Below are 24,526 nucleotides of genomic sequence, written 5' to 3' on the forward strand. Positions count from 1 at the left end.
TAATTTGCGAGATGAATCTTTTGAGCTTAGTTAGTCTATGAAATTTTCGCAAACTACAGACAAAAATTTGCGAAATGGATCTTTTGAGCTTAGTTTGTCTGTAACACTTTCGTTTGCGAATCTTTTACGAAAATTGTTGTCTGTAATTTGCGAGACAAATCTTTTAAACTTAGTTAAATACAAACGAAAGTATTACAGTAGTCAAAACTAAAAAATTTCGCAAGGCCTAAGCCACTTTCAACCGTGTGGCCTGGCTCTAGAAGAATGTAAGGGGTGGCCATTTTTTCCTGGCCAGCCTTCCATCGAGTTCACATCACCTCCCTTCCATCCGGCTCCTCATCGCACGGAACGTCGCCCTTTGCTCCTCCGCTCGCATCTGGTCCACCGCGGACGCGCCGTCTCTAGCAAACCTCCCCGGTGGACCTTCTCGTGACGTCTCTGGCAGTACTGCATGATCTACATGCACCCACCCCATGATCTGTATGTGTAAGACATATTGACATGACATTCTACACATAATTCACCAGAAATTCTCCGGAGTCTCAGCCCCTCCACGTCATCACGGTACTGTAGCAGCCAAAAAAAAGATAAATGTTTCGCAGGTAAAAAAAGGGAGACGGCCGTCTTCACCTTGCGTCCTCCACCTTGTTTCTCTCCGCCCTCCTCCCTCCCAGATTTCCGTCGGCTTGCCACTGATTTCGTTCTCCTTGTTTCCTCTGTATGACGCTTTCCTCTTGGTCACCTCTGATGCCATTGGTGCCCTGATTTTGGTTCCTACCTTCGGTGCCTCGGGTCTCGCGGTGCCGTCAGCCTGACTGTCGCTTGCAGCTTCCATAGGTGGGCTCGTCGGACGGATTGCGCCGCCGTCTTCCGCCAGGCCGGTTCTTGGGTGCCTGCGGCCCGGCGTGCCTGCCGTCGTTGCCTGGCCGTTGCTTGCGGCCTCCGTGGGTGGGCTCACCAGACGGATTGCGCTGCCGTGTTCCGTTGTTCCAGTTCCCGGGTCGTGCTGGCCCGGCGTGCGTACTGTTGTGCGCTGTGTTCCGTCCTCGTACGCGGTGGTGCGGCCAATGACCAGGTTCCTGTTCTTTCTGCTGGATCGATCTCTTCGTCTATTTCTTTCTGGTTTGTGCTCTGCTTCTTCCTAAATTTCTGCTTGTTGTGTGAAATTGATTTCGGATCTATTTGTATACAATGCTTACACAGATCACGCGTGTTTATTGCTCGTGCCTGTGCGTTTGGATGTACTGTGTCAACAAACTGGTTGTTGGATGATTGAATTTGGGGTACCCTGTTATTTTGATGCCATAGTAATATATGTGGATGCTACGGGCAAATGAGTATGGGCTAAAGATAAGGCAGTCCTATGTTCATATGAGGCTTAAAAAAATTCTATTTTCGATAAAAACCTTTGACTTATTCTTCCTTCCCTTGTTCAGCCTATGATGAGAAATTTATACCCATTGCCAACGACATGATCTGATATCTATTCGCTTGTGAGGGACTAGGCATGTACTAAGCATGTCTTGAGGCTCCAAGTTGGTAAACAAATGATGAATGGTATGTTTTTTAGGCTTCAAAAAAAAACCTATCTTCAATGAAAATTTTTGATTTATTCTTCCTTCCCTTCTTCAACCTATGATGAAAAATTTGTACCCATTGCTAAAGGATATGATCTTATGTCCATTCGCTTGTGAGGTACTAGGCATGTCTTCAGGCTCCAAGTTGCTTAACAGATGATGAATGGTATGTTTCTGAGGCTTAAAAAAATCCTATTTTCAATGAAAATTAAAAGATAACTTTTGCGCTGCAGTAACAGAAAATTTACATACGTATACTTTTACCAAATGTATCTGCATGGTGTTCAAGTGGAAGGCAGAGTATTTCGATGTCAACAATTCGGTTGTAGGCTCAAATGGACTAAACCAAATATCGGGTATGAAAGGTGACAATGCATCCCTATCTTGATTTTGAAGGATTATTCTATGTGGTACGCTTATTTTGCCCTGTTCCTCAGATAAGCTGGCTATACTCTAGCCTCTCCTTTTATTTTAGTTTTTTGTATCTCCTATCCTTAAATATTCATTCGAATATAGGGAAACATAAAAATAGTACTACAAACCTAACTATCAGCTCAATAAGCTACATTGGATTCACACACGCTCAATAGCATCCAAATTTGTTGTGATGCTACAATCTTGGTGGTTTCCAACACTATATGTAAAACACATTGATAGTTTGTCAACTAAATATAGTTTTATCCGTATAACATTTCTTGAGTGAGTACAGTGGATTAATTGCTCTACCAACACTAGATGTAATGACATTTGCTTATAGTAATGAGATAGTACCTCATGGAGACACTTACCTAATTCTTATGCATGTATAGAAATAAGAATGTTGTTTTCTGTTATTGCAGAGCATCTCATGATTTATTTCTGCAGCTGAATTGTGTTCTATGGCTTGTGCAGATAAAACATCTAGGGATATCGGATAATGAAACACGATGCAAGGGGAGATGCTACTCGCAAAAACTCAGCTTGTGCTTTATGCTTGTTGTCTGCAGCCTGTTAGCAGCCCACTTACCTGCTGCTGCGAACTACACTTGACCCTTGCTGAGTTTTAATCCATAGAAAACCATGGTGAGGGTTACACAAATGTGCATATTTCTACTACATTTTTCTTTTTTCAAAAAATTGTTTGATCCATTTTCTGTTGTTTATGTTTGCTAAATGCATTTCAGCGCGTCAAAAAGGTAATTTACTATGTTCCAAATGACAGTCTGATATTTAGCAGATGAGTCCAGTTTAACTGTAGTTCCTGGTTACTGAAACCTAACTTGCAGAGTGGATTGGTGACTATAATCTGCCGTTTAGATTTAAAAGTGTTACTGTGTCAGACCAATGGAAGCAGCTCTCCGAATTTATTTGGGTCAATCGAAACACATCATTTATCAGGTGCATGATCATAGCATGCTTGCCGAAAAAACCCAGAACACTCCCATTTCAATTTCAAGGCTGGCTTCAGTAAGGTAATAAGCTTAACATTTTCAGTTCTGCGATTGGATGATTATAGTTGCGTAACAGTTCCCTAATTAGTCTGGTAGATTTTCTAGGCCGGGGTAAAGTACCTTATTTTAGAAGCAATTTATAGGTATAGAATGGCAAAGGTAGTCATTACAATATTAAATAGAAAGCCTTCCTTTCTATTTCTAAGCAGAGTCTCTTGGTTAGTCATTACAATATTTTTGTTGTATTGTTTTAGGAGCGCTGAATCAGTTCCTTGCTTGATTCCTTCTCCTTCTCTAACAGCCTTTTCTTTTATGGTATAAACAGATTTGCAATCTGCCTTCAAAATATTTACTTTTCTTATTTCTTTGCTTTAAAACCAGGAAAAGAAGCAAGGGCATATACAACCACATTTGCTACTGCAAATTATCCATCGCTTAATCAGTCATAGGAGAAAAACCACAACTTGGATTACTTGAGTCAGCTGCAGTTCGTGTAAATTTATTACGTGTGCCTTTTCCAATGTAAACAATATATGCAGTGTATATGTATATATCTCTACATATATATGCCTAACTAAACATCTTGCATACTCTGCAAACCCGCGAGTTACTCTCTGCCACTCGGAGTTCACCATAAGTATTACTAAGATTATGTAATCACTTTGTGGAATATATGTACCCATGTACGGAGTAATGACATATATTGATATTTAGTCCATTAAACTTAATCCTGTTGTGAAAACTGAAAATATTTTTTACATAAACATTTCGGGCGCGCATCCTTCCACTAGTTAACTTAATAGCAAGTAAACGGTCTGACGTTTGGCAACATTTTTTTTCTTGACTATATATATATATATATATACGGTAGCGCTATTGTACACCCTACACCGCAAGTCAAAACTGAGTAGAAAAAATACTGAGCAGTACTGGAGAGTGTTCAGTATTAACTTGTCTAACACACAGGACCACGAAATACTGAACAATACTAAAACACGAATACTGAGCGATACTGAATTTAGCTCAGTACAACACTTTGGTGTAGAATAGTATTCTACACCTAGGGTGTAGAATAGCACTTGTGTGTGGATATATATATATATATATATATATATATATATATATATATATATCCATTTTACAACTAGGTCCTCCGTGGAGAACCGAATTACAACAAGGTCCTATGACCGGATAAGAACAGCAACAACAACGGTGACGTTGACGCCGATGAGTTCGCCGGCGAGGGGCCGCAGGGGCGCCGATGGCGCATACACCCAGACGGAGAGACCGCGCGTTGCAACGGTTGAAGTTGGGCCGACAGAGCCGATGAAGAAGTACTTTCCATACGACCGAAGAGTAATATTATTGTCGTCGCCGGAGGTTGAGGATGAAGCTCGCTGTCGAATCCCGAGAGATGACGAAGATGACGGGCCAACATCGGTTGAAGAGCTGGCATGGAGCCTGGATCGACCGGATTGAAGGCTGCAAGATAGGGGTGGGGGCGGAGGCGAGCTGCGGTGGAAACGAGTCGGAGCTCGGATCTGGCGGAGCGGAGGTAGAGGATGGAGGATCCGAGCCGAGGTGGGGGAAGGCGAGGGGATGAAGGAGCGATTTTATTTTATTCTTGCTTACCTGGGTTGCGATTTCGGCGACGACGACGAAGCCGATGAACACGACAACAACGACGACGACGGCGGTGCTTCCCGGACAGCGAACTCCACAAGGAGCAAACGCCATGAAGGCACTTTGAAGAAGCTACATAAACTAAAACTACTACAACTAGCTATCGAAGGCTGAGGCCCCGCTCCCGACGCGCTCCGGCGAGCCTGCCAGAGGCGGACAGGAGAGGGGGCCTGGAGGGGGCGACGGAGAGGCCTAGGAGGAAGCCAAGTTGGCTTTCGCTTCGCACCGAAGGAAAGGTTCACCTCCGAGCGAGCATTTTTCGTTTGGCAACGACATATCGTCTTCTATTGCTTACGCTAGGAAAAAAATGTTATTGAATGTAAATGGTCAAGCAAAAATGAAATGGCATTGTTGACCAATATAAGGTTTGATTGGTCGTGAAAGGACTTAAACAAGGGTATAACTTAGGGGGTGTTTGGTTGAGGTTGGTAAAGTTTAATATGTACTGTAGCATTTTCGTCTTATTTAAAAGTTATTGTCCAATCATAGACTAATTAGGCTTAGAAGATTCGTCTCGCAAATTACTCTCTAGCTGTGTTTTTAGTTTCATAAATAGTCTATATTTAGTACTCTACGCATGTGTCCAAACATTCAGTGTGACGGACGGTAAAGTCTGTTCAAGGAAACCAAACACCCTCTTAGACTACAAAGATACTTTTAGTCATGTTGTCAAGGTAGTTACTTTCAGAGTTGTCTTATCATAGCCGTCTCAAAGCAGCTCCAGCGTGCATGGAAAGCGAACCGAGGGGAGGAGAGAGAGAGAAACAAGTGAAAGTTCGATTTATACACTAGATGAGTTGAACTATGCGAAAAGATTCTTGGTTAGTTTTGGCTTGGCATGAGAAGAGGGAACAAGTGAGCCATGATGTGTACTTATTTATTATTTGACATGGTTCCATAGAGAGAAAAGCAAACCACATGATGCAACATTGATCTGTTCCCTTGCGGCAATTGAATGGTTGCCTTTGTGACCCGGTAGGAGCATCAGTTCGACATGACGCTGGAGCTGCTCTCAAATAATTGGAGTATGCGATAACTAGATGCTCCGAAATGTGTTTGCACAGTGCTTTTTGGGGAGGATGTCTATATGTGACAACCACCTAGGTATGAAGATAACCCCCCTACCCTACACAATTAGTTTATAGAAGTTTTTTGACAAGCACTCGCTGCGATTGGTTGTGTAAACCAAAATCCTATCAATAAAAAGGAACATATTTCCATAAGTTCCAAAAAAATAAGTTTGTATAAAATTGAAACTAGTAACCAAACCCAACGTGGAAGTACTAAAAAAAACTTATATAAACAAAAAAATCTCAAATATTCTTCGTCATGAGACATAGAGTAATTAGTATTAACATAAAATTCAGACATTAGAGGGTCGACCAAGGTATCTAAATTCTAATAAGTATGAGTAGTAATTAATTCGGCTTGTTTACTCCACTTTCTATCTCTGAGAAGTTCGACAACTAGTGTTGGTGAGTTGTTGGATAGTGCTTCTGGCACAAGATACATGAGTATTATGGGTGGTTTATAGTATTGAAGTCACTCAACCTGACATGTCTTTTGTGGTAAGTAAAGTTTGTCAATATCTTCATACTCCTATTGTAGCTCATTACAGTACAATGAAAAGATTCTAAGATATGTTAGTGGGATAACAATTAGTTATGGGTTAAAAAATATTGGCGCTTTCTCTGACACAGATTGAGCTAGTTGTTGTTTTGATGATAGGCGTTCTACCGGTGATTTCGCTATACTTCTAGGTTTCAATCTTATATCATGGAGTGCTGTAAAACAACCAGCAAATCGAAGGTTTAGTACCAAAGCAAAGCAAAAAAAAGCCAATGCAACATTAGAAATTATATGGGTGCAAACACTTCTTCGTCAGCTATACTTTGGTGTGATAATTTAGGTGCTACCTATCTATCAACAAATCCGGTGTTCTATACCAGAACAATGCAAATTGAGTTGATTATCATTTTGTTAGAGAGAGAGAGAGGGTTCCAGAAAGATTAATTGATATTAGAATAATTTTGATGATCAAGTAGCAAATGGTTTTACTAGGGCTCAATCGATGCTAAGATTACAAGAACTTTGAAACAAAATCTCAACTTATGTGCTACACGATGTATCTTGTCTAGGACTTAATTAGCTAGAGTCCTTGTAGTTATTAACATGCATGTATCTGCGATCATTCAGGTCTTGTAAATAGCTATATATATAATAGAGAGCTGGCAGCCTTTTGGCTTGTGCCATTCCATCAATCTTTACAACCATCACTTCTATTATCATGTGTTGCTCCTTCTCTTAAACACATGAGAACATAGAAAGGGTCGACCTCCAAAATGAAATCATACTAGAATGGTTGTCACATTGACAAATAATAAGGCACGCCATCACCTTTGGACACGGGAAAAACCCCTAACCACACATGATGACCGCTAGAAAATTAGTCGTTGGGGCCTCAAGTTCTAAAAAGCTACTAGATCTACAAGATGACCGCTAGATCGTGCACCTTCTCGTCGTCACTGCTAGTGCGGTTATAGGAGTTTAGGAAGACAGGAGGCCAAGATGGTGGTGGCACTACTTGAGAACACCCTCGTTTCAGTCGGGCCATGCATTCTTATTTGGATGGTTGATTCACCGTGATGATTGTGATGGGTTTAGGAGGGACTTATGGGTAAAGTTACTTCATTTTCCTCTTCAATCCACATTTATTGGGAAGGAAGATTTATCCAAGCAATCCCTTAAGAGGCTTTTGTCTTTCATATTTGAATGCATGTATAGTTTTTTTTGCCAGACCAGTTACAGATGTAGACGCTCATAAACACAAGCACACATTCACCCCTATGAACGCACACACGCACACTCTACCCCTATGAGCACTTCTGAAGAACCGAGTTAGACCGACAAATCTAGAGATGTAGTTAATAGGACGTTGTGCTAAGTTTACCATTTATTTGTAGGTTCACTCACATAAGAATCCTGAAAATCATGGCCAAGCTAAGTAGCACCTACTAGGAAATTAAGAAGCGGTAGAAACAGAAACTTAGAAAAGTCAAGAATGAAATTTCGTACACCTGCTAGTAGCAATTTTCCCATGTATGAAATGACTAGTACATATAATTTGTTGCCAAAGATGAATAGAAATCAGAAGATTAATTAACCACATGAATCAAATTCAAGTTATAGCTAGACGCATGCTACATGTTATCACAAAGATCATGAACAAGTTAAAGAACAGCAAACAAAGAGGCAGATAGCCTGACCAGGGTGTCTTGTTTTAACCCTGTATGCAAGATCTCATGCTTTTTATATTTGATGAGACTGAAACTGAAAGAGGAGCATATATATACCTACGGAGAGCAATCTGAAAGCGAAAGGACCTCTAGTTGAGTTGATTAGGTGGCTTGAGTAGCACTGAATCATAGATCGATGAAGTTATCCTTCTCACCAAAAAGATCTAGTCTAGTAGATATATATACTTTACTTCGTAAAAAAGTTTCTGTGTACATGCTTGCAATTGATGAGGTTTTTGGCTGGGCTCTTTCGGAGGGACTCCCCTGGAGCAAAACGCTCCTCTGATTTCTACTAAAAAGTAGCTACTTCTACAAAACGTTTAGTAGGGCTCCTCCGGAAGAGCTGAAGCCGGAGTTGGTGAAGATTCATACTACCAAACTGGCCCTAAATTCTCTAATTTCTTGATGGGAGATACATAAGAAGATTATATAAATCAAGAAGCCAGATCTAACTCATCTAATCTAATTAATGAAAATGCATAAGGGAATTGCAGATCAACTGAGAAAAAAACAAAGAGGTGCACTGAAGTGAAAAGAAAAGGAGTAAAAAAAGAAAAAAAAATAATCAAAATTCAAAAGCAAACAACGACAGGAAATAATCTGACTATGCACAGTAACATCAGTTACCAAAAATCATGCAGAAATGTGCCACGCTCTTAAATTATTGGGACAAACAAACATGAGGCTGTGAAGACAGAGATCTAGCAACAATTACCGTGGAGAGAATTAACCAGTGAACCACATCGAAGGCCCAAATGACTCGCCTGACCTTAATATACATAGTGTCACTGATCTTTCACCTCTGAGATTTTCTCTCGCTATGCACTTTTTATGCGCAAACCGTGTTAGATCATTTGATCTACCTTATAGATATATAAGCAGGCTCATGGCCGTTGTTTATTTTTCTGTGGTGGTGGTGATGTGGGCGAGGACAGCAGAAATTCACAGGGTAGAATAGGAACTAAGGGCGCGCGCGCAGTCGTCTAATTTTCTGTGCTCCAATTAGCAGGTGAAACTGCGCAGCACGATCTGATCTTAGGCATCCGAAGTTTGCCAGTAAAAGAAATTAAGATCAGATCATGCTGGCAGCTTCAGCTGCTTAAGGTGCACAAATACACCACATCGATGTACATGGTCTTAATTAGCTACTAATACAAGGGATAGTCACTATACGAGAGGATAACGAGTGAGGAGCCGGGTCGGGGTGGGGAGGATTAGGGCACGGGAGCTCCTCATATATAGAGCAGTAGTATTAGAAGCTGAAGAAAAGCAACAAGGCATCTCGATCAGTTAATGTTATATATATAGCAGCAAGGGTTAAAGTTCAAATTGGGAGGGGCTAAATTTTTGGCAGGATTTTAAACTTGGAAAAAAAGCTAGGTGGTCCTATGAGCGGGCATACAGAGGAATATGTCGAAAAACCGATGTTGGTTGTCTTGCATTCGATGCTGATGCTGATGCTCACAGCACCAAGGACCATAGCACAGCATAGCATAGGCCGCTGGGTGTAGCTAGCTAGGGTTTGTACAATTGTATATCATCTGTACTCTTGACACTTTTTGTGCTGCGATTAGCCGGGGCGTGCGCCGCGAACGCAGTGCACAAGGCCAAGTTATCCGTTGCAGCAAGGGTACACGGCACGGTGACCAGCTAAGCTATTACACGGGACCATCCCTGGCCACCTGGGCAGCTGGGAATTAATCTGGCCATTTCCATGGGATCGAGCCGCTAGCATTTCCATGGGATCGAGCCGCTACCTATGTGTAACACCCCCATCAGGTTAGAAGCCTGTAGCTGTAGTGAAGTTAGAGTCCATATAGCCGAGCTTATGTATGGTTGTAGTTGGTAGGTTTAGTACCACTTTGAGAAGTTTAGGATGGTGAGAGTCATATTATAAGTCTTGTCGTTTCAAACGTAACACCTCTGAACCCACCCTTTTATACGAAGCGAGGACGAAACACTACTACAAAAATGATTTTAAGTGATAGTGCCCAAACATTAACGAAGGCGGGCACAAAATCCAACCGCCTCCAAATATGGTGGGCTATTAATAGAGGCGATCACATTTATTTAGTGAGGCGTTCACTATTGCCCGTCTTGTAAAATAGATTAACGGAGGCGGTTAAAATCTAACCGCCTCCTAAAATTTATTTATGGAGGCGGGCGTCTTAAGAGCATCTCCAGCAGACTATCTAAACCTACTACCTATCTTATATTTAGGTAGTGGAGGCAGAGAACACACTCCAACATGCTACCTACTTGGCTACCTATTTTGTTGGCCCAACAAATTCTTCCCTCCACTACCTACATTTGTTGGGCCAACAAATCTTACTACCTAGTCTTCCGTCGTCTCTCTCTTCCCGAAGCGGACATAATCGTTCGACAATGCCCGTGCCCGCGCCTCGCCCTCGCCTGCGCCGGCCCTCACGATGACCCTCCCTGACGGCCGCCCTTCCCAGCGGCGGTCCTGCCCATCGCGGCGACCCTACCTGGCGGCCTCCCCTCTCGACGGCGTGTGTGCTCCCAAGTGCGGCGACCTACTGTGCTTCCACTTCTCTCCCACCAGGGCGCCCTTCTCGCTCCATCTGCCAGCGTGCCTCCTCTCCCACCGGCACGCTGCTCCTAGGCACGGAGCTCCTGCTAGCACGCCCCTTCTCCCCCACCGGCGCACTGCTCCCAGGCACGGAGCACCCCATCGGCACGCGGCTGCGAGGCATGGCGCCCCTCGCCCCTCCCTTCCCACCAGCTCCCAGTCATGGTGCCCTCCTGGCTGCTTCACTTCCTACGGCCGAGCTCCTCCCACCGGCGCGGCTCCCAGGGCAGCTGCAGCCCCACCTCCCATGCTCGAGTTGGTCAATGGCAACAAGAAAGAAGATGACATGTGGGTCTTCTATGTCATAGACTGTTAAAATAAATTTAGGAGCCATGTTTTAGGTAGTGCTGTTGGAGTTGGAGGTAAAATATAGGTAGATAAAAAATAGTTGGCTACCTAAAGAGTCTCTTTAGATAGTCTGTTTTAGGTAGTACTGCTGGAGATGCTCAACCGCCTCCAAAATAGCCTATTTACGGAGGCGGTCGCCTTAAGGTGTCCACCTCCATAAATCAATTTTAGGAGGCGGGCACGTTATAAGGCCTGCCTCCAAAAATAGTGACCCAGCTCTTAGCCTAGAAAAAAAAAACCCATCTTTGCCTTTCGATTGGGCTCATATATAACAAGCACTTAACCCTAGCTTCACTCTCAGTGTCCCGACACTTGACCACAGCGCCCTTCCCCTCCTAATAGAGTGCTCCGCGCCTCTCCCTCCCAGCATCTCACCCTCCCTCTCCTCTCCCTCCCCACTCGATGGAACGCAATGCCCAGCCCTCTCCTCAACTCCCTCCGGCGGTGGCAGGCGCACGGCCCCAACGGCGCAGGCAGAGGCGGCGTGGACATGTGAGTGCCCCTCCCTCTCCTCTCCTCCCTCCAGTGGTGGTGGCTTCTCAGCCCATCGGCACAGATAGAGATAGCGAGGACGCGCACCTCGGTGGTGGAGGGCCCCGGCGGCTCATTGATGCTCCCCCACTCGAGCAGCTACCAGGTCCGTCAACCGCGAGCAGGCTTCAAGCAAAGCAAGTGTGGAGATTGATGGAGGGCAGTCGGTTCTTAGCAGTGAGGAGCTCTCCCTTCCCTCCCACCTCTAGATCCGGTGGTGTATGTCTCGATCTGGCTCCTGGAGATCGGATCCCTGCTGCGGGCATCTAGATTCGGCAAAGGGAGGCCAAATCCCAACGGTGTGCATGGTCTAGGTTCTAGTGAGCGGCTGTAGCGACGGCAGCCCGTGAATGGGCTCAACAAGGCCGTGGATGGTCTCGGCGGGCCTGTTCATGGATTTTTCTTTTTTATTTATTTTTTCTGTTTGATTTACGGAGACGGGCAAAGCAACCGTCTCCATAAAGTCATCATTAACGGAGGCCTTCGATTAGAGGCGGTTGCAATGCTCCCCTCTATTAATAGAAAACATCTGCCTCTATTAAAATTTTTGTAGTAATGAAAGTGTAAAAGAGGTGCTACGTGTATGCAGGTCCATTCCACATGCGGAGCTAGGCCATATAAGCAGTTTTTGGACGCATCAACCCTTGGCGCACGTTGCTCGTGGAGGAGTGTACCAAGATGTGGGGTGTTACATATGGTATTTGGAGCATCGACCTTGTTGCACGTTGCCCGTCGAGAGGTTTGAGGGTGTCAACCCTTAAGGAGGGATGAATGTAACACCCCAGCCTGTTAAAGCCTTATCCTTCCAAATATTGCACCTCCAGGTTAACCCTTTTACACGAAGCGAGAAAAAAGTGTAAGAGAGGTGTTACACATATGTAGGCCTATTCCACGTGCGGAGCTAGGCCATGTAAGTAGATTTTGGACATAACGTTTTACACTATGACTAGGAGCGAGTCAGATTTAGGCTTGTGATCAAGCTAACTTGCACAAACATCCGCTCACTACTAAAGGGTCGATTTTGGGACACAACGATTTGATTAACACAGGTTGACACAAAGTATTCTTACCTTAAAAAATGTGTAGCGATTTACACATATGAGCAACCTGATACTTAGAAAACAACTGCTCTATATATCCTATGAAATCAATTATTAAAGACAAGTCTTTTAAAAAATCATATCGGGGACTACTTAGAGAGGCAGACTTCTTAAAAGACATGTCTCTGTAAATACAAAAGAGAAAACACTAACTTTCCACTGTTGCGCACTCTCTATCATCTCTCTCAATTGCTTTGTCTCCTGAGCAAGTGAACCGACAGCGCCCCTTGCTCTCCACCCTCACCTCTCTCTCTCTCTCTCTCTCTCTCTCTCTCTGGTGGCTAGGACATGATCTCAAGCAACACGTGGAAGTGTCAAGCACGCGCAGTAGTGCCTGACATGGCAAGGAGTCTGCACTCATGTGGATTGGATAGGCGAGGAAGCAGCAGGTTGGGGTCAGGTCTCAAGCTCACCTCCATTGGTGGCAGGTTGACGCTAGGTTTCGGGCTCACCCACATTAGTAGCCGTGCCAAGATGATGTGAAACCACAACGTCAACAAGACTATTGGTAAGTTCGCACTTCCTCTCCCTCTCTTTCCCTCATCAACTCTTTCTCTCTCTCTCAAATCCACATGGGGCAAGGTGGGGAGAGAAGTGACAACAACTATGCAGATCTAGTGGCGGACGAGAATGCTAGTGAGATCTCGAGAATGTGCTGATTTAAAGAAGATTGGAAGGATTGGGGAGAGGGAGAATTTGAGAGAGAAGAGGAACAAATGAGGCCAGCCTCAGCCAGGAAACTGGTTGTGGGCTTGTGGCAATACGAACTGGAGCTCAGTGAAATAGCCTATGGCACTGAGTTTGGCGCCATATGTTCTGGCATCGAGGTTTTACCATGTTGATGACTTGTTAGTATCCATGCAAACACTCGCGTCCAAACTTGGCGCCATAGGTCACAACGTTGAGCCATGTTACTTCGGTAACATGACTCATGGCACCTACCACAGGATCCAAAGATGAGATTTTGACAATTAGAGGTGTAAACATGCATACCTTGGGCATAATTGACTGAAGACCGAATCAAACTAATGGATACCGAGACCGAAGTTTTTGGTGAACTTTTTATGGTTAGTTCGATTATATGCCTCGAGTAACCGAACTAAACAACTAACAGAACATTTAGATTTTGTGTACTTTAGATTAGTGATATAATATTTATTCTAGAAGATTTATATCAATCATCACACTTGTCACTTTGATTAATCCATATGTTGTATTGTTATTTTTCTCTTGAAATAGAAAAAATATTACTAAAATTAGCTACAGTACTATTTAGCACCTGTTTTGTCTAGTTTGGTTACTTTGGTCATGATCGAGACTGAACTGAACTAATTAAGACCGAACTTAGCTCAGTCCTACTAAACTTGCTCGATCCTGAGTTTTGAAACTAACCGATTGTTGAAGAACCGATCAGATCGGTTAGTCAGACCGAACGCCCGGGCCACGACCGTCCATATTGTACATGAGCGGTTAACGTTGCGCGCGATGGGATCTTTGTCTCGTCCCTGATGGCGCTCTGGTACCTGCAAAATGCGGCCGGTGGATAGAGGGATGGATCATTGATCATTCATGCTGCATCGTGCGTGGCATCGACATCGATCTGTGTTTAGATTCGCTTGCCAGACTAACTAATACTGCAGTAGTTAAAATATGGCCCAGTGGGGCCAGCAGTGCTCTATTTAGATGGATTCAGTACGCATAGAGCTCCGCAATCGATCTGCAACGATAATCTTATCTACTGCGCCTGCGCGGCAAGGGCCAATTGCTATAGCTTGATGATATATCAAACACTCCTATAACTAAAGCTTTCCAAAAATAGCAGTGATGGCATTCATGCAAAGAAACATGGGGTCAACACATGTACAGATTTCGGATCAGATTGTAATTAGCCTTACATTCATATTTCATAGTTAAAGCTAAGGGCTTGTTTGTATGCACCTTAATCCATACTTGTTGGGTGGATTAAGGGGTAAGTTATTTTGATTTTCACGATATGTAGCTATAGAAAGGGCTTTGGGGCTTGGAGGAGAAGGTTGACTAGGGTCTTGTTTAGTTCCAAATTTTTTTGGGAAATCGACACTGTAGCATTTTTTTTTTATTTGACAACATTGTCCAATTATGAAGTAACTAGGCTTAAAAGATTCGTATCGTAAATTACAGATGAACTGTGTAATTAGTTATTTAGTTTATCTATATTTAGTGCTCCATGCATGTGCCACAAAATTTGATGTGATGGGAAATGTGAAAATTTTTGCAAAATATTTTAGAAACTAAACAAGGCCTAGGTAGAGGAGGTAGGCGTGGGAGCAGAGCAACAAGGCGACGGGTTACCACTGGCTACGGGCGAAATAGGACATCGGTTGGACCAAGGAGGAATACTGGGGGAGGCACAAGGATGCCCAGACGTCACCAAACGTGGTAGGGGGTGCACAGTGAGATTAGACGCAATGGTTGAGAGGCTGCCACCACTACTGGAGATTGGGCTTTTGCCTAGTGCCCCAGGCACTCGGCAAAGGTCTAATTGTATTTGGCAAAGGCTTTGGCACTAGGCAAAGACTCAGACATGCCAACAGTAAGTGGGGCCGAGTGTCGTAAGGTTGAAGATGACATTGTAGCCATATGATGATGATCTAACAACTCTGAATCATGGCTTGAGAGGATTAGAAAAATCGAGCACCTAAAAAATAGCAGTTCCTATATTCTTCCCTTTGGTTATTGGACCTTTCCTCCACCTTTGGTGAAGAAGGTGTAAGCTAAGTTCAACTTGCGCCTTATTTAGTTTGTGGGTGAAAAAAATTTGGGTGATACATAAGATGTCTCATGAGATGTCAAAAGGATTGTTCGGATACTAATTAAAAAACTAGTTACATAACTTATCTAGAAACCGCGAGACAAATTTATTAAGTACAATTAATTCATCATTAGCATATGTGTTATTGTAGCAATTGTGACTAATCATGGATTAATTAGACATAAAAGATTCATCTCGTGATTTTCATACCAACTGTATAATTAATTATTTTTTAATCTATATTTAATATTTTATGTATATGTTCAAGTATTTGATTGGATGAAGTGAAAAATTTAGGTGAAAACTAAATATGGCCTTAGCAGCAAGCTGTACTTTCTTAGGCTGTCTCCAATAACATATGCATTTGGGAACCCAAACCCAAAATAGGTTTCCAACACAATACCTATAGCCTCCAACAGAGTACCCATACAGAAAACCTATATTGGGTATCAGGGGAGGCATAACCCAAATTTGGGTATCCTCTCTCCTCGAGACCCATTTGCAGAGAGTGTTGTCTTTTAGATCTTGTTGTTGGAGAAGACTAAAAATAGGTATGAAATCTTTTACCTGTAGCGCTACCCAAAGGACAAATGGGTCTTATATTTTAGGTGACGATGGTTGGAGATACTCTTACAGTAACCGTACCGTAAGGTGCGGTCAGCAGCTAGCGCCTAGGCGGCACACCGGCCGGTACGGGTGGGGCGTGCGTACTCTTACCAGATCCATACACGGCCAATGCGTAAGCCAAGCCATCGGAGGGGCGTACACATGACACACATCACATGCAAGCACGCGCGCGTGCCGTGCTTCATGTGCGCGCGTGCATTCCATCCGTGGTCCAACCCCCTACCATCTTGAATGGCAAAACGTACTCATTGGCACTACAAAATTAGTGCTTTTGAACAAATGTAATTAAAGTGGACACTATGCTTCAAAGGAACAAACTTACATAAACAGTCCCTGACAAGTAGGTTCCCGCTTGGGCGCGAAATATATCACAACGTAGATTATGACATATGCTTGTTTAGTTCCGAAAAGATTTCGAATTTTGGTATAGTAGTATTTTCGTTTTTATTTAATAAATATTATCTAATTATGGACTAACTAGGCTCAAAAGATTCATCTCGTGCAATTATTTTTTGTTTTCATCTATGGGGGTGTTTGGGACTGCTCCACAAACTCTGCTCCATAAACTCTACCATAGAGCAGCTCAAAAAAAAACTGGAGTTTGTGGTGTACCTCTTTAGGTGCTCTCACAACTCCACCTTTTTTTCTCGAACTGAGTGCGTAGAGCTGAAACTGTTTGGCTAAAAAACGTGGAGCGGAGCTGAAAAACGTGGACCAGAGTAGTCTCAAACACCCCTTATATCTAATGTTTCATGCATGTGTACCAAGATTCGATGTGACGGGAAATCTTGAAAAAATTTTAATTTTTGGGGTGAACTAAACAAGGCCATAGAGTTTTAAATAAAACAAAGAAAAAAATATTCGTAAAGTAGTCAAATGGATCTAGTAATTCACGAAGCTGGCTGGGGCCAAAACTGAATAGGAAAAAAAAAACTAGGCACATTGGAGCTTCAAAGATGTTGGTGGTCCTGGTCTACCACGCGTCGGTATTCGGTAGTGCGCCGCATGATCTGCCGGCATGTAGGTATGCACCGAAAAGCAACTTCATAGTCGTAATCGTACTAAGTTCTCGTAAAGATGTCACTGATATGCACACTACGAGGCTTAGCGTGAAGTAAAAGAGATTAGTTGCACAAACATCAAGGCAGTCGACTTCCTTGTACACTCCATATATCATTCGTCACGGTTGGATGGCAGATCGGTGAACAGCTTGAGTAAGGCCTTGTTTAGTTCCAAAAAAAATTTGTAAAATAGCAATAGAAACACTTTCGTTTATATTTGACAAATATTATCCAATCATGTACTAACTGGACTCAAAATATTCATCTCGTCAATTCTGACCAAAATGTGCAATTACTTTTTATTTTTGTCTATATTTAATACTTTATGCATGCGTCTAAAGATTTGATGTGACGGGGAATCTGAAAAATTTTGCAAATTTTTTTGGGAACTAAACAAGGCCTAAGAGATTAGTTCTGGTTTCAAAAGATGGTTTTTTAATTATATCGTTATTTCTAAAAATAACAAAATTATTTATATATTATTTTATTATTTTTAGAAAGTACATATATATAGTGAAATTAACCACCTTTGAAACTAGAACTAATCTCTTTTTTATTTCACAACCATGACATTTATGTTTTTTCTTATTTAACACCATACAGTTCTGATATAGAGGCGGACATATGGGTCATTTTGGTGGCCCTACTGTTAGTGAAGGAAATGAACAGTAGTACCAAGTAGGGAAGGAAATTTTAACTTGGTGTTAGATATATATATAACTTCGATTTCAGAAGGTCTTAGAAGGAAGACTGATTTCTTCAATGCCAAATAGATAATTCTCTCAAAAATGAAGCACGAAACATTTTTCTTGTATCTAGCATCATAGCTTTTATAGTTTGAAACTAAAATTCTTCCTAGAATATTATATTTGAGTTTTTGATTAGCTTGTTTGTCTTGAAATGCATTTCAAGATTCTAGAAAAATCATCTAAATCATGATTGACAATGTACTATTTTATCATGCAATTTTCAAGCATATGTGCTCGAGTGAAATCTGAAGTTACTTAGCAAAGCAGACATTTCTCAAAATTAGATTTTGGATACTAAATTACGTACATGACAAAGTTCCTTAATAAAGCAAGTATGATGGGAATTACAAGAAAAAAATACTACTTTTGGAATCATAAATCTAAATGATTTTTTTCTAGATTTTAGAAGCTATTTTAGAGCTGAACAGCTTAACCAAAAGATATTACAACATTCCAGATGGGACTTGTTACATTCGTGTATTGTTCACAATACCTCTCGACTGTGAACAGCCACTGCGCTAGCAGATTGAGCTGGTGATAGAAATCATAATCGTACACATTTTCTCAGGGAAGCATGAGGACTGAGGTGGAAAACAACTTCCGGGCCTCCGGGGAACACCACCAGATGGGCCTTCAAAAGTCCGTGAAGGAGCAGGCTAGCAGCAGAAAGGGAGTTGTAGATCATGATTACACCAAAAACATAACAACATGTCTCCCTCCAACTCAACTGGATTCCAGCTTTAGAGCCAAACAACGAAACAAAGCCATGATAATGCTTCCAAAAAAATCCCTGAGACAGGGAGCGTGACACTGGAAGAATCAAATGTGTCCACAGGCATAACTAAACCAAAAACATGCGCCGAAAGCTTGATTGGTTCAAAGAAATGTGCTCGTTACATCCTGTCAAAGTTTTGTAGCAGCTCATCACATAATTAGCATGAACAAAACCATATGTTGCAAGTGCTATATGTAAACGTGTGCAAGCCCCACGTCTCATACTGATACTTCAGTAACTTCATCTTCAATGAACATGTATATCTGTTAGTGGGGGGAAAAAGTTACAAGAAATGCAAAATTGACGTCCCTAATCTCAATATATAGGGGACAGGGCAGCAAGCAAATAAACATGTTCCTAGTTAAGTAGAGCATAGAGCCATTGTGCTAAATCATGCTCCCAATATGACCAAGCTTTTGTGACTTTCTTTTTTATTATGTATAGCAGAGCCTCTGTGGCTTTTGTACAAAAAGTGTTCAGCTTTCCTACTAAATTTCAGTAGACCCTATTCTAAACAAATCCAGACATGTCGATGAATGATGTAGTCATAATACAATCTGATCACTGCTTTACTTAACTTTTCAAAAATTATTAAGAGGAAATAGTGACCCACAAAGCATGTGTTTCTTATAATGAGCCCCCTGCACTATAAATACTATGAGGCTCACAGGCAACAATATGTCTTGTTGTTGTTCTTTCTAACTGAACTTGAAGTTTCTGCCATCAATCCATCATGGTTTGTGCTGCTCACTTGCACATCCCCTTGTCTTCCATAGAATCATATCTGATAGGGCTTGATCTAACTAATATGTTGTTGTGATTGCTCGTAGTGTTTCAGAACTTGAGCTGCGAAGTGTGGTGGGTACTGAGACCATGGGAAATAACAACGTCACTGGACAACAAGGTATGCATTTTGCTGAATACAATCTGCTACCTAACAATGAGGTTTCAGTGTTTCACTAGTTATCTTTTGGAAATTCTAGTATCAGAAGAGATCATTAATGGAGCTGGCAAAACCGTTGAACCTTCAAATAGTTCAACTGGGCCCAACCGCACAAACAGTGAGACAAGTACGGATAATTGTACCAATTTACACAAAAATTCAGTATATAATGAATCACCACTAATCTGCCTGTTTATGCTAGACAATGAGAACGATGGCACTGAGGATGTCAGCTGGTCAAAATCCTCAAAGGAACCTATCATTACCAATGCTGAAGACATGCAGGTGGCCTCATATCAAAATATTTCATCAGATAAGACTAAAGGCTTAGATGAGAAAAACAAAAGCTCAATTCAGTATAACACATCAACACGAGATGATCAGAGCAGTAACTTACATACAGGTTAGTTCAGTTCTCCGACTCAGTTTCTAGTTAACTTGGTACCCTGCCATATCATTTTCTTAAGTTCAGAAAAGTTCTCCCCATTCCATAACTAGTGAAGAAGCATGGAAATTTCATAAGGTCAGTGGTACAAACGAAAAATAGTCCCTTTAAAAGAATGAAAACAAGCTAGATGTAGAGATTCATAAGGTCAATGATAAAAACAAAGAATAGCCCCCTAAAAAGGAAAGAAAAATTGCAAGATAAATATAATGACTCCAAAATAATACAAATATAGGTACTATCCGCCTTAATATGCATCTTCAACAAACAACTATTTTTAACGAATAAACTTTAGAATCTAAGCACCATACTGCTTTTAGTTCCCCTGCAGCTCTGAATTCTCTTAACAAAAACAAGCAATTTGGTACAGGTGATGAACCATTGAGGAAAGAAGCAACTGAAACAGCCATATTTTCTTCCGAAATAATTGCTCTTGTCAGTACCACTGAAGATGTGACAAGTTACAAGGATAGTTCAATCTCTAATGAAAAAATTGTACCACTTATGCATGGGACTACAGATACAAATGAAGAAACTATCCAAGGCAACTACAAATCATTGTTACAAGAAAAATTAGTAGGTTCACTAGAAGAACAGGAAGAAACTAGCAGTCATGACAATTCCCCCATGGGTGGTAGTCTAGCTGGTGAAGATACAACTGAGAACTTAGAACAAGGATACATTGAGGTGCCAACAGTAGAGGATAAATTGGTGGCAATGCAAGGAGAAACTACATCATCAACTGAATCAATTGTCAGCACTTATCTTGATGCTGATGACTCTGAGATCAAGGAAGTTGTTATAGAAGATAAGTCTGGACAAAGAGAGAGTCGACCAGATGTGCAATTATTAGATGGCACAAACGTAGAGACATCCAAGAATGACAACATGCAAATACAAATAGAAATACCACATGACAAGGAAGAAAACAGAGCAATAAGCAAAACTGCAACAGTAAAGCTTATGATTGGAAGTGATGAGGTACTTGAGGATGATAATAATATCCATGGATTGGAAAATCAGGATGAAGATAACACAACAAATACATTATGTGGTAATCTCTATAATGATGAAGTTGTTGCAATAAATGATCCAGAGCTGGGAAATGAACAAAATGAAAGGGTAATTGGTTCGAGACAGAGTTCAGGTTCTGTTACTACAATAATGGAGCATAATAGCATAGAACCAATACACAAGGAAGAAGGAATTGTTGAGAAAAATATCACAGTTTGGAATCTAGAAGATAATTTTGCAGCAGATCCTTTCAAAAAAAATAATTTTGCAGCAGAGAAGGAACCTGAAGAATATTATGGTAACTTAGTCAGTATTGCTGAGGTCAATGGAAAGGAATTTACAGGCTTACAATCATCTTTGTCAGATCATCATCATATTGTGAATGAAGAGATACAAAGAAAAGACAATGGAGTAACCAGAATAGTAGAGTTTGATAAAGAGTCCATAAAGGAAATTTTAGAAGAAGATAAGGTAAATAGTGTAGAAGGTCTAGGTCTCCATTTTGATGCACACGTAGTGGCAAAGGAGGGAGGAGACTTATCCTATCTACCAAAGGCCATACCATCAACTCCTCTTCCATCACTAGAAGATATTGACAGGGAGGCATATAGAACCAGAGATAAACAAGAAACTATTACAAACCCACAAGGTGACCAGTCTCAGCAGATACTGCTTGAAAAATACAAGGTTTTGAAACTTGAGAATGGTGAGATTCTTAGAAAGTGTATGCAGTTGGTGGGAGATAGCTCGAATGTAGTCCTAATCTCTACTGATGATATCAACCATGAGAAAGTAGATATAGACACTAGATCTTCATATTTTACCTTTGAAGCCAATCACTATCAGAAGGAAGTCACAGAAAGCACTGCAGCTGCAGCCTTTACTGCTCAATGCAATCAGGTGAAAATCACAGCAAGTGTTGATACGGCTACTGAGGAACAACATTCTCTTCAGACATCAACTCCAGGGAGAGAAGCCAGTGAAGTGACTCCATTACTTCAGGGAGCGCAAAATATAGGTTTTTCCAATTCTATTGAGCATCATAGCCAAGTACACATGGAAATCCCCACAACCGACATTGCTGTAATGCAATTTAAAGCTAAAGCTGAGGAAGAATCTGAGAGTAGCCCACTGTTAAGCCCCAGGGAACCATTAGGAGACTTCGGAATACCAAATCATTCTGCAAGATTTAAGAAACCATTTCAGAGCTTGCTGACTAAAGGCGAAGCTGGTATGTGGTCTCCATTGAAGGAACTAGAATCAAACTCGAAGAGTAATACCATGGTTAGTTCACCAAGAAGCAAAGAAAAGCAGAAGGCAAGATCCTCTCTTTTTACCAGTTGCATGTGTTGTACCACTGCTACAAACTGATGTATGTCTCCATGTGTGATTTGTTTTATTCTTCAGTGTTTGGTTGATTGTTTTGTCCCACATGCTTGATGATTGAGTTGGTATAATGAATGATGTATTGCAGTTCCCCAAGATATAAATTTGAAGATATCACGGTTTGTACTTGATTGGGTATATGAAAATTTACACTGGTGTATGTGATGAAATAATGAGAGGAATGAATGGCCCAGGTTCATATCAGCAAACAGGCTAACACATAGCCAGTGATCTAAACAGTTATCTAGATAAATACACCTTGTGATCTAATGGTGCCTCAATTGTGGTCCTGTTCCTGAAATAAGGCATATGTTTATATGATGTCATCATGCCCCAGTTATCTCCCTATTTATTTTACATTTTTCTGATTCCAAAAGCACCATACTTCTACAAATTTATCATGATCTAAATCATGATAATTTTAGACATATAATCAAAAGATAGTTTAGTAAATTCACTTTCTAGTAGAACTAGGGCCGTAGGGCGTCAAGCGCGCTATGCTGCGCCTGCACAATCATCTCTTTTTAGTTCCAAGTACTTAGGGCACATAAGCATTTCCTTTTAGTTCCACGTGTATTAGTGTTTACTTTTTCCATGAATACCATTGCAAGATAACACAGGCTGCTCTTGCACCATGATCATGATGATTTTGCCTTGCATTCATGACAACTTTGAACGGTCGAAATAAAATGATGGTATAAGAGAGACCATATAATAACAGACATATATCATAATCTAGCCTACACAGAAGAACTGAACATGTATCCTAATATAGAGACAATCCTATCCATACTGGTTGTACATTCCTTGCAGCTGCAGGTGCTCTGTAAAAGATATATTCAGTTCTAGAAATAAAAACAGAACAACCTATGTTCATACTAACGTACTCAGTTGCTAAGAATTAGTGAAGCTCATGTAAATGATGTAAGAAGCAATACGAAATTAACCTACATAGCTATGTACCAAGCTATCGAGAAAGAAAGTAACACTAAAGACTCACTGGATCCGGCCTGTACTAACTGTGAACTAAGACTTTGACACTATTAAGATACAGCTCACAAGGTTAACAGCCATGCTATGGAATTAGTTGTGGATAGTGTTAGGTGACAGAGGAACTGTGATAGAAAATGAAGCTAAAATCGATACACATTAATTTAAACTGACTGATACTGTGCAACCAGATCAGAAAAACTCACAATAGAACACACCTCGCTTATGCTCTCTTTGGAGGGAAATGTTCTCTGTGATCAATTAGGAGCACGTACTACAGATGTTACCATATTTATGTATTCCTCTTTGTCAAATTTGGCACCAAAAAATACCTGGGTGAGGCCAATAAGAACCTGATGAGAATCTAAATAAGTACAATAGAGTGAACAAAATAAAGGATTGCAATTGCAGGCTGGCTTACATCTGATGAGAGCAAAAATCCTGTCGCTGCCGCTCTCTATCTTCCTGTATTGACAGCTGTAGAGTAGGAGGGTGAAGGAGCACCTGAAGACATTGGGGAACTGCACCAGCTGTCCCTCATTGGGGTTGGAGATTACAGACCTGACAGAGCAAAGGTAACCAGAGCAGCATTCAGACGCGTTGAAGACAAATCCATGGGACGGTGTCTCCAGACTGGAAGCGGAGAAGCTGATAAAGAAAAAGAAAAGGAAAACTAAATCGATCCTGACGATCCCCGTGGCCGTGGCCGTGGCCGTGGGCCTGAATCGAGGCGCAGGACCTCCCGCCGTAACGCCGCTGCGTCCCCGCGCTCATGGGGACACTACCACTATAGCGTCGCCCTCGCGCCGTAAGGCCTTGTTTAGTTCTAAAATTTTTTACAAAATAGGAATAATACTATTTTTGTTTATATTTGATAAATATTATCTAATCATAGACTAACTAGATTTAAAAAATTCACCTCGTTAATTTCGACCAAACTGTACAATTAGTTTTTATTTTTGTCTATATTTAATATTTTATGCATGCGTCTAAAGATTCGATGTGGCAGAAAATCTAAATTTTTTTACAAAATTAGGCCTAAGTTCGTAACCACACTTCGCGGCAGCAGTGCAACACCAGGCTCGGGAGCGAGCGGGACGGGCACGGCGAGATGGATGCTATGGGTTACATGGGTAGATTCTCCCTCGTCCCGAGAAGACTGTAAATCTCATCTCCACTATCAAATT

At 41.5% G+C, this 24,526-nt stretch overlaps 1 protein-coding gene and 2 long non-coding RNA genes across 10 annotated transcripts; 2 read left to right on the plus strand and 1 right to left on the minus strand.

The window, feature by feature from the left end:
* LOC110433549 lies at positions 458–3,693 on the plus strand. 8 transcript variants are annotated; one of them, XR_002451022.1, is made up of 6 exons: positions 458–1,075; positions 1,204–1,942; positions 2,469–2,639; positions 2,741–2,752; positions 2,843–3,028; positions 3,389–3,693. It is a non-coding gene; the product is annotated as an uncharacterized LOC110433549 (long non-coding RNA). The 8 variants fall into 8 exon arrangements; XR_002451019.1 differs by having other exon boundaries at positions 473–1,557; positions 1,666–1,942; XR_002451018.1 differs by having other exon boundaries at positions 482–1,743; positions 1,867–1,942.
* LOC8079278 lies at positions 18,995–22,519 on the plus strand. Its single transcript, XM_021455385.1, has 5 exons — positions 18,995–19,297; positions 19,392–19,465; positions 19,545–19,631; positions 19,707–19,907; positions 20,320–22,519. The coding sequence occupies exons 1-5, from the start codon at positions 19,194–19,196 to the stop codon at positions 22,332–22,334; spliced, it is 2,481 nt and encodes an 826-aa protein (XP_021311060.1). The 5' UTR covers positions 18,995–19,193; the 3' UTR covers positions 22,335–22,519.
* Positions 21,622–24,116, minus strand: LOC110433390. The gene is made up of 3 exons (XR_002450808.1): positions 23,761–24,116; positions 23,558–23,671; positions 21,622–22,143 (listed from the first exon to the last, which is right to left on the minus strand). It is a non-coding gene; the product is annotated as an uncharacterized LOC110433390 (long non-coding RNA).

Source organism: Sorghum bicolor, chromosome 3 (genome assembly GCF_000003195.3).
Source record: "Sorghum bicolor cultivar BTx623 chromosome 3, Sorghum_bicolor_NCBIv3, whole genome shotgun sequence".
Classification (NCBI taxonomy): domain Eukaryota; kingdom Viridiplantae; phylum Streptophyta; class Magnoliopsida; order Poales; family Poaceae; genus Sorghum; species Sorghum bicolor.

Excerpts from the sequence above, each read along its gene's own strand:
- LOC8079278 (XM_021455385.1), top strand. The coding sequence starts at position 19,194 with ATGAGCCCCCTGCACTATAAATACTATGAGGCTCACAGGCAACAATAT. Across the intron at positions 19,298-19,391 it reads TCTGCCATCAATCCATCATG|TGTTTCAGAACTTGAGCTGC; the intron begins GTTTGTGCTGCT and ends GATTGCTCGTAG. Across the intron at positions 19,632-19,706 it reads CCGCACAAACAGTGAGACAA|ACAATGAGAACGATGGCACT; the intron begins GTACGGATAATT and ends TGTTTATGCTAG.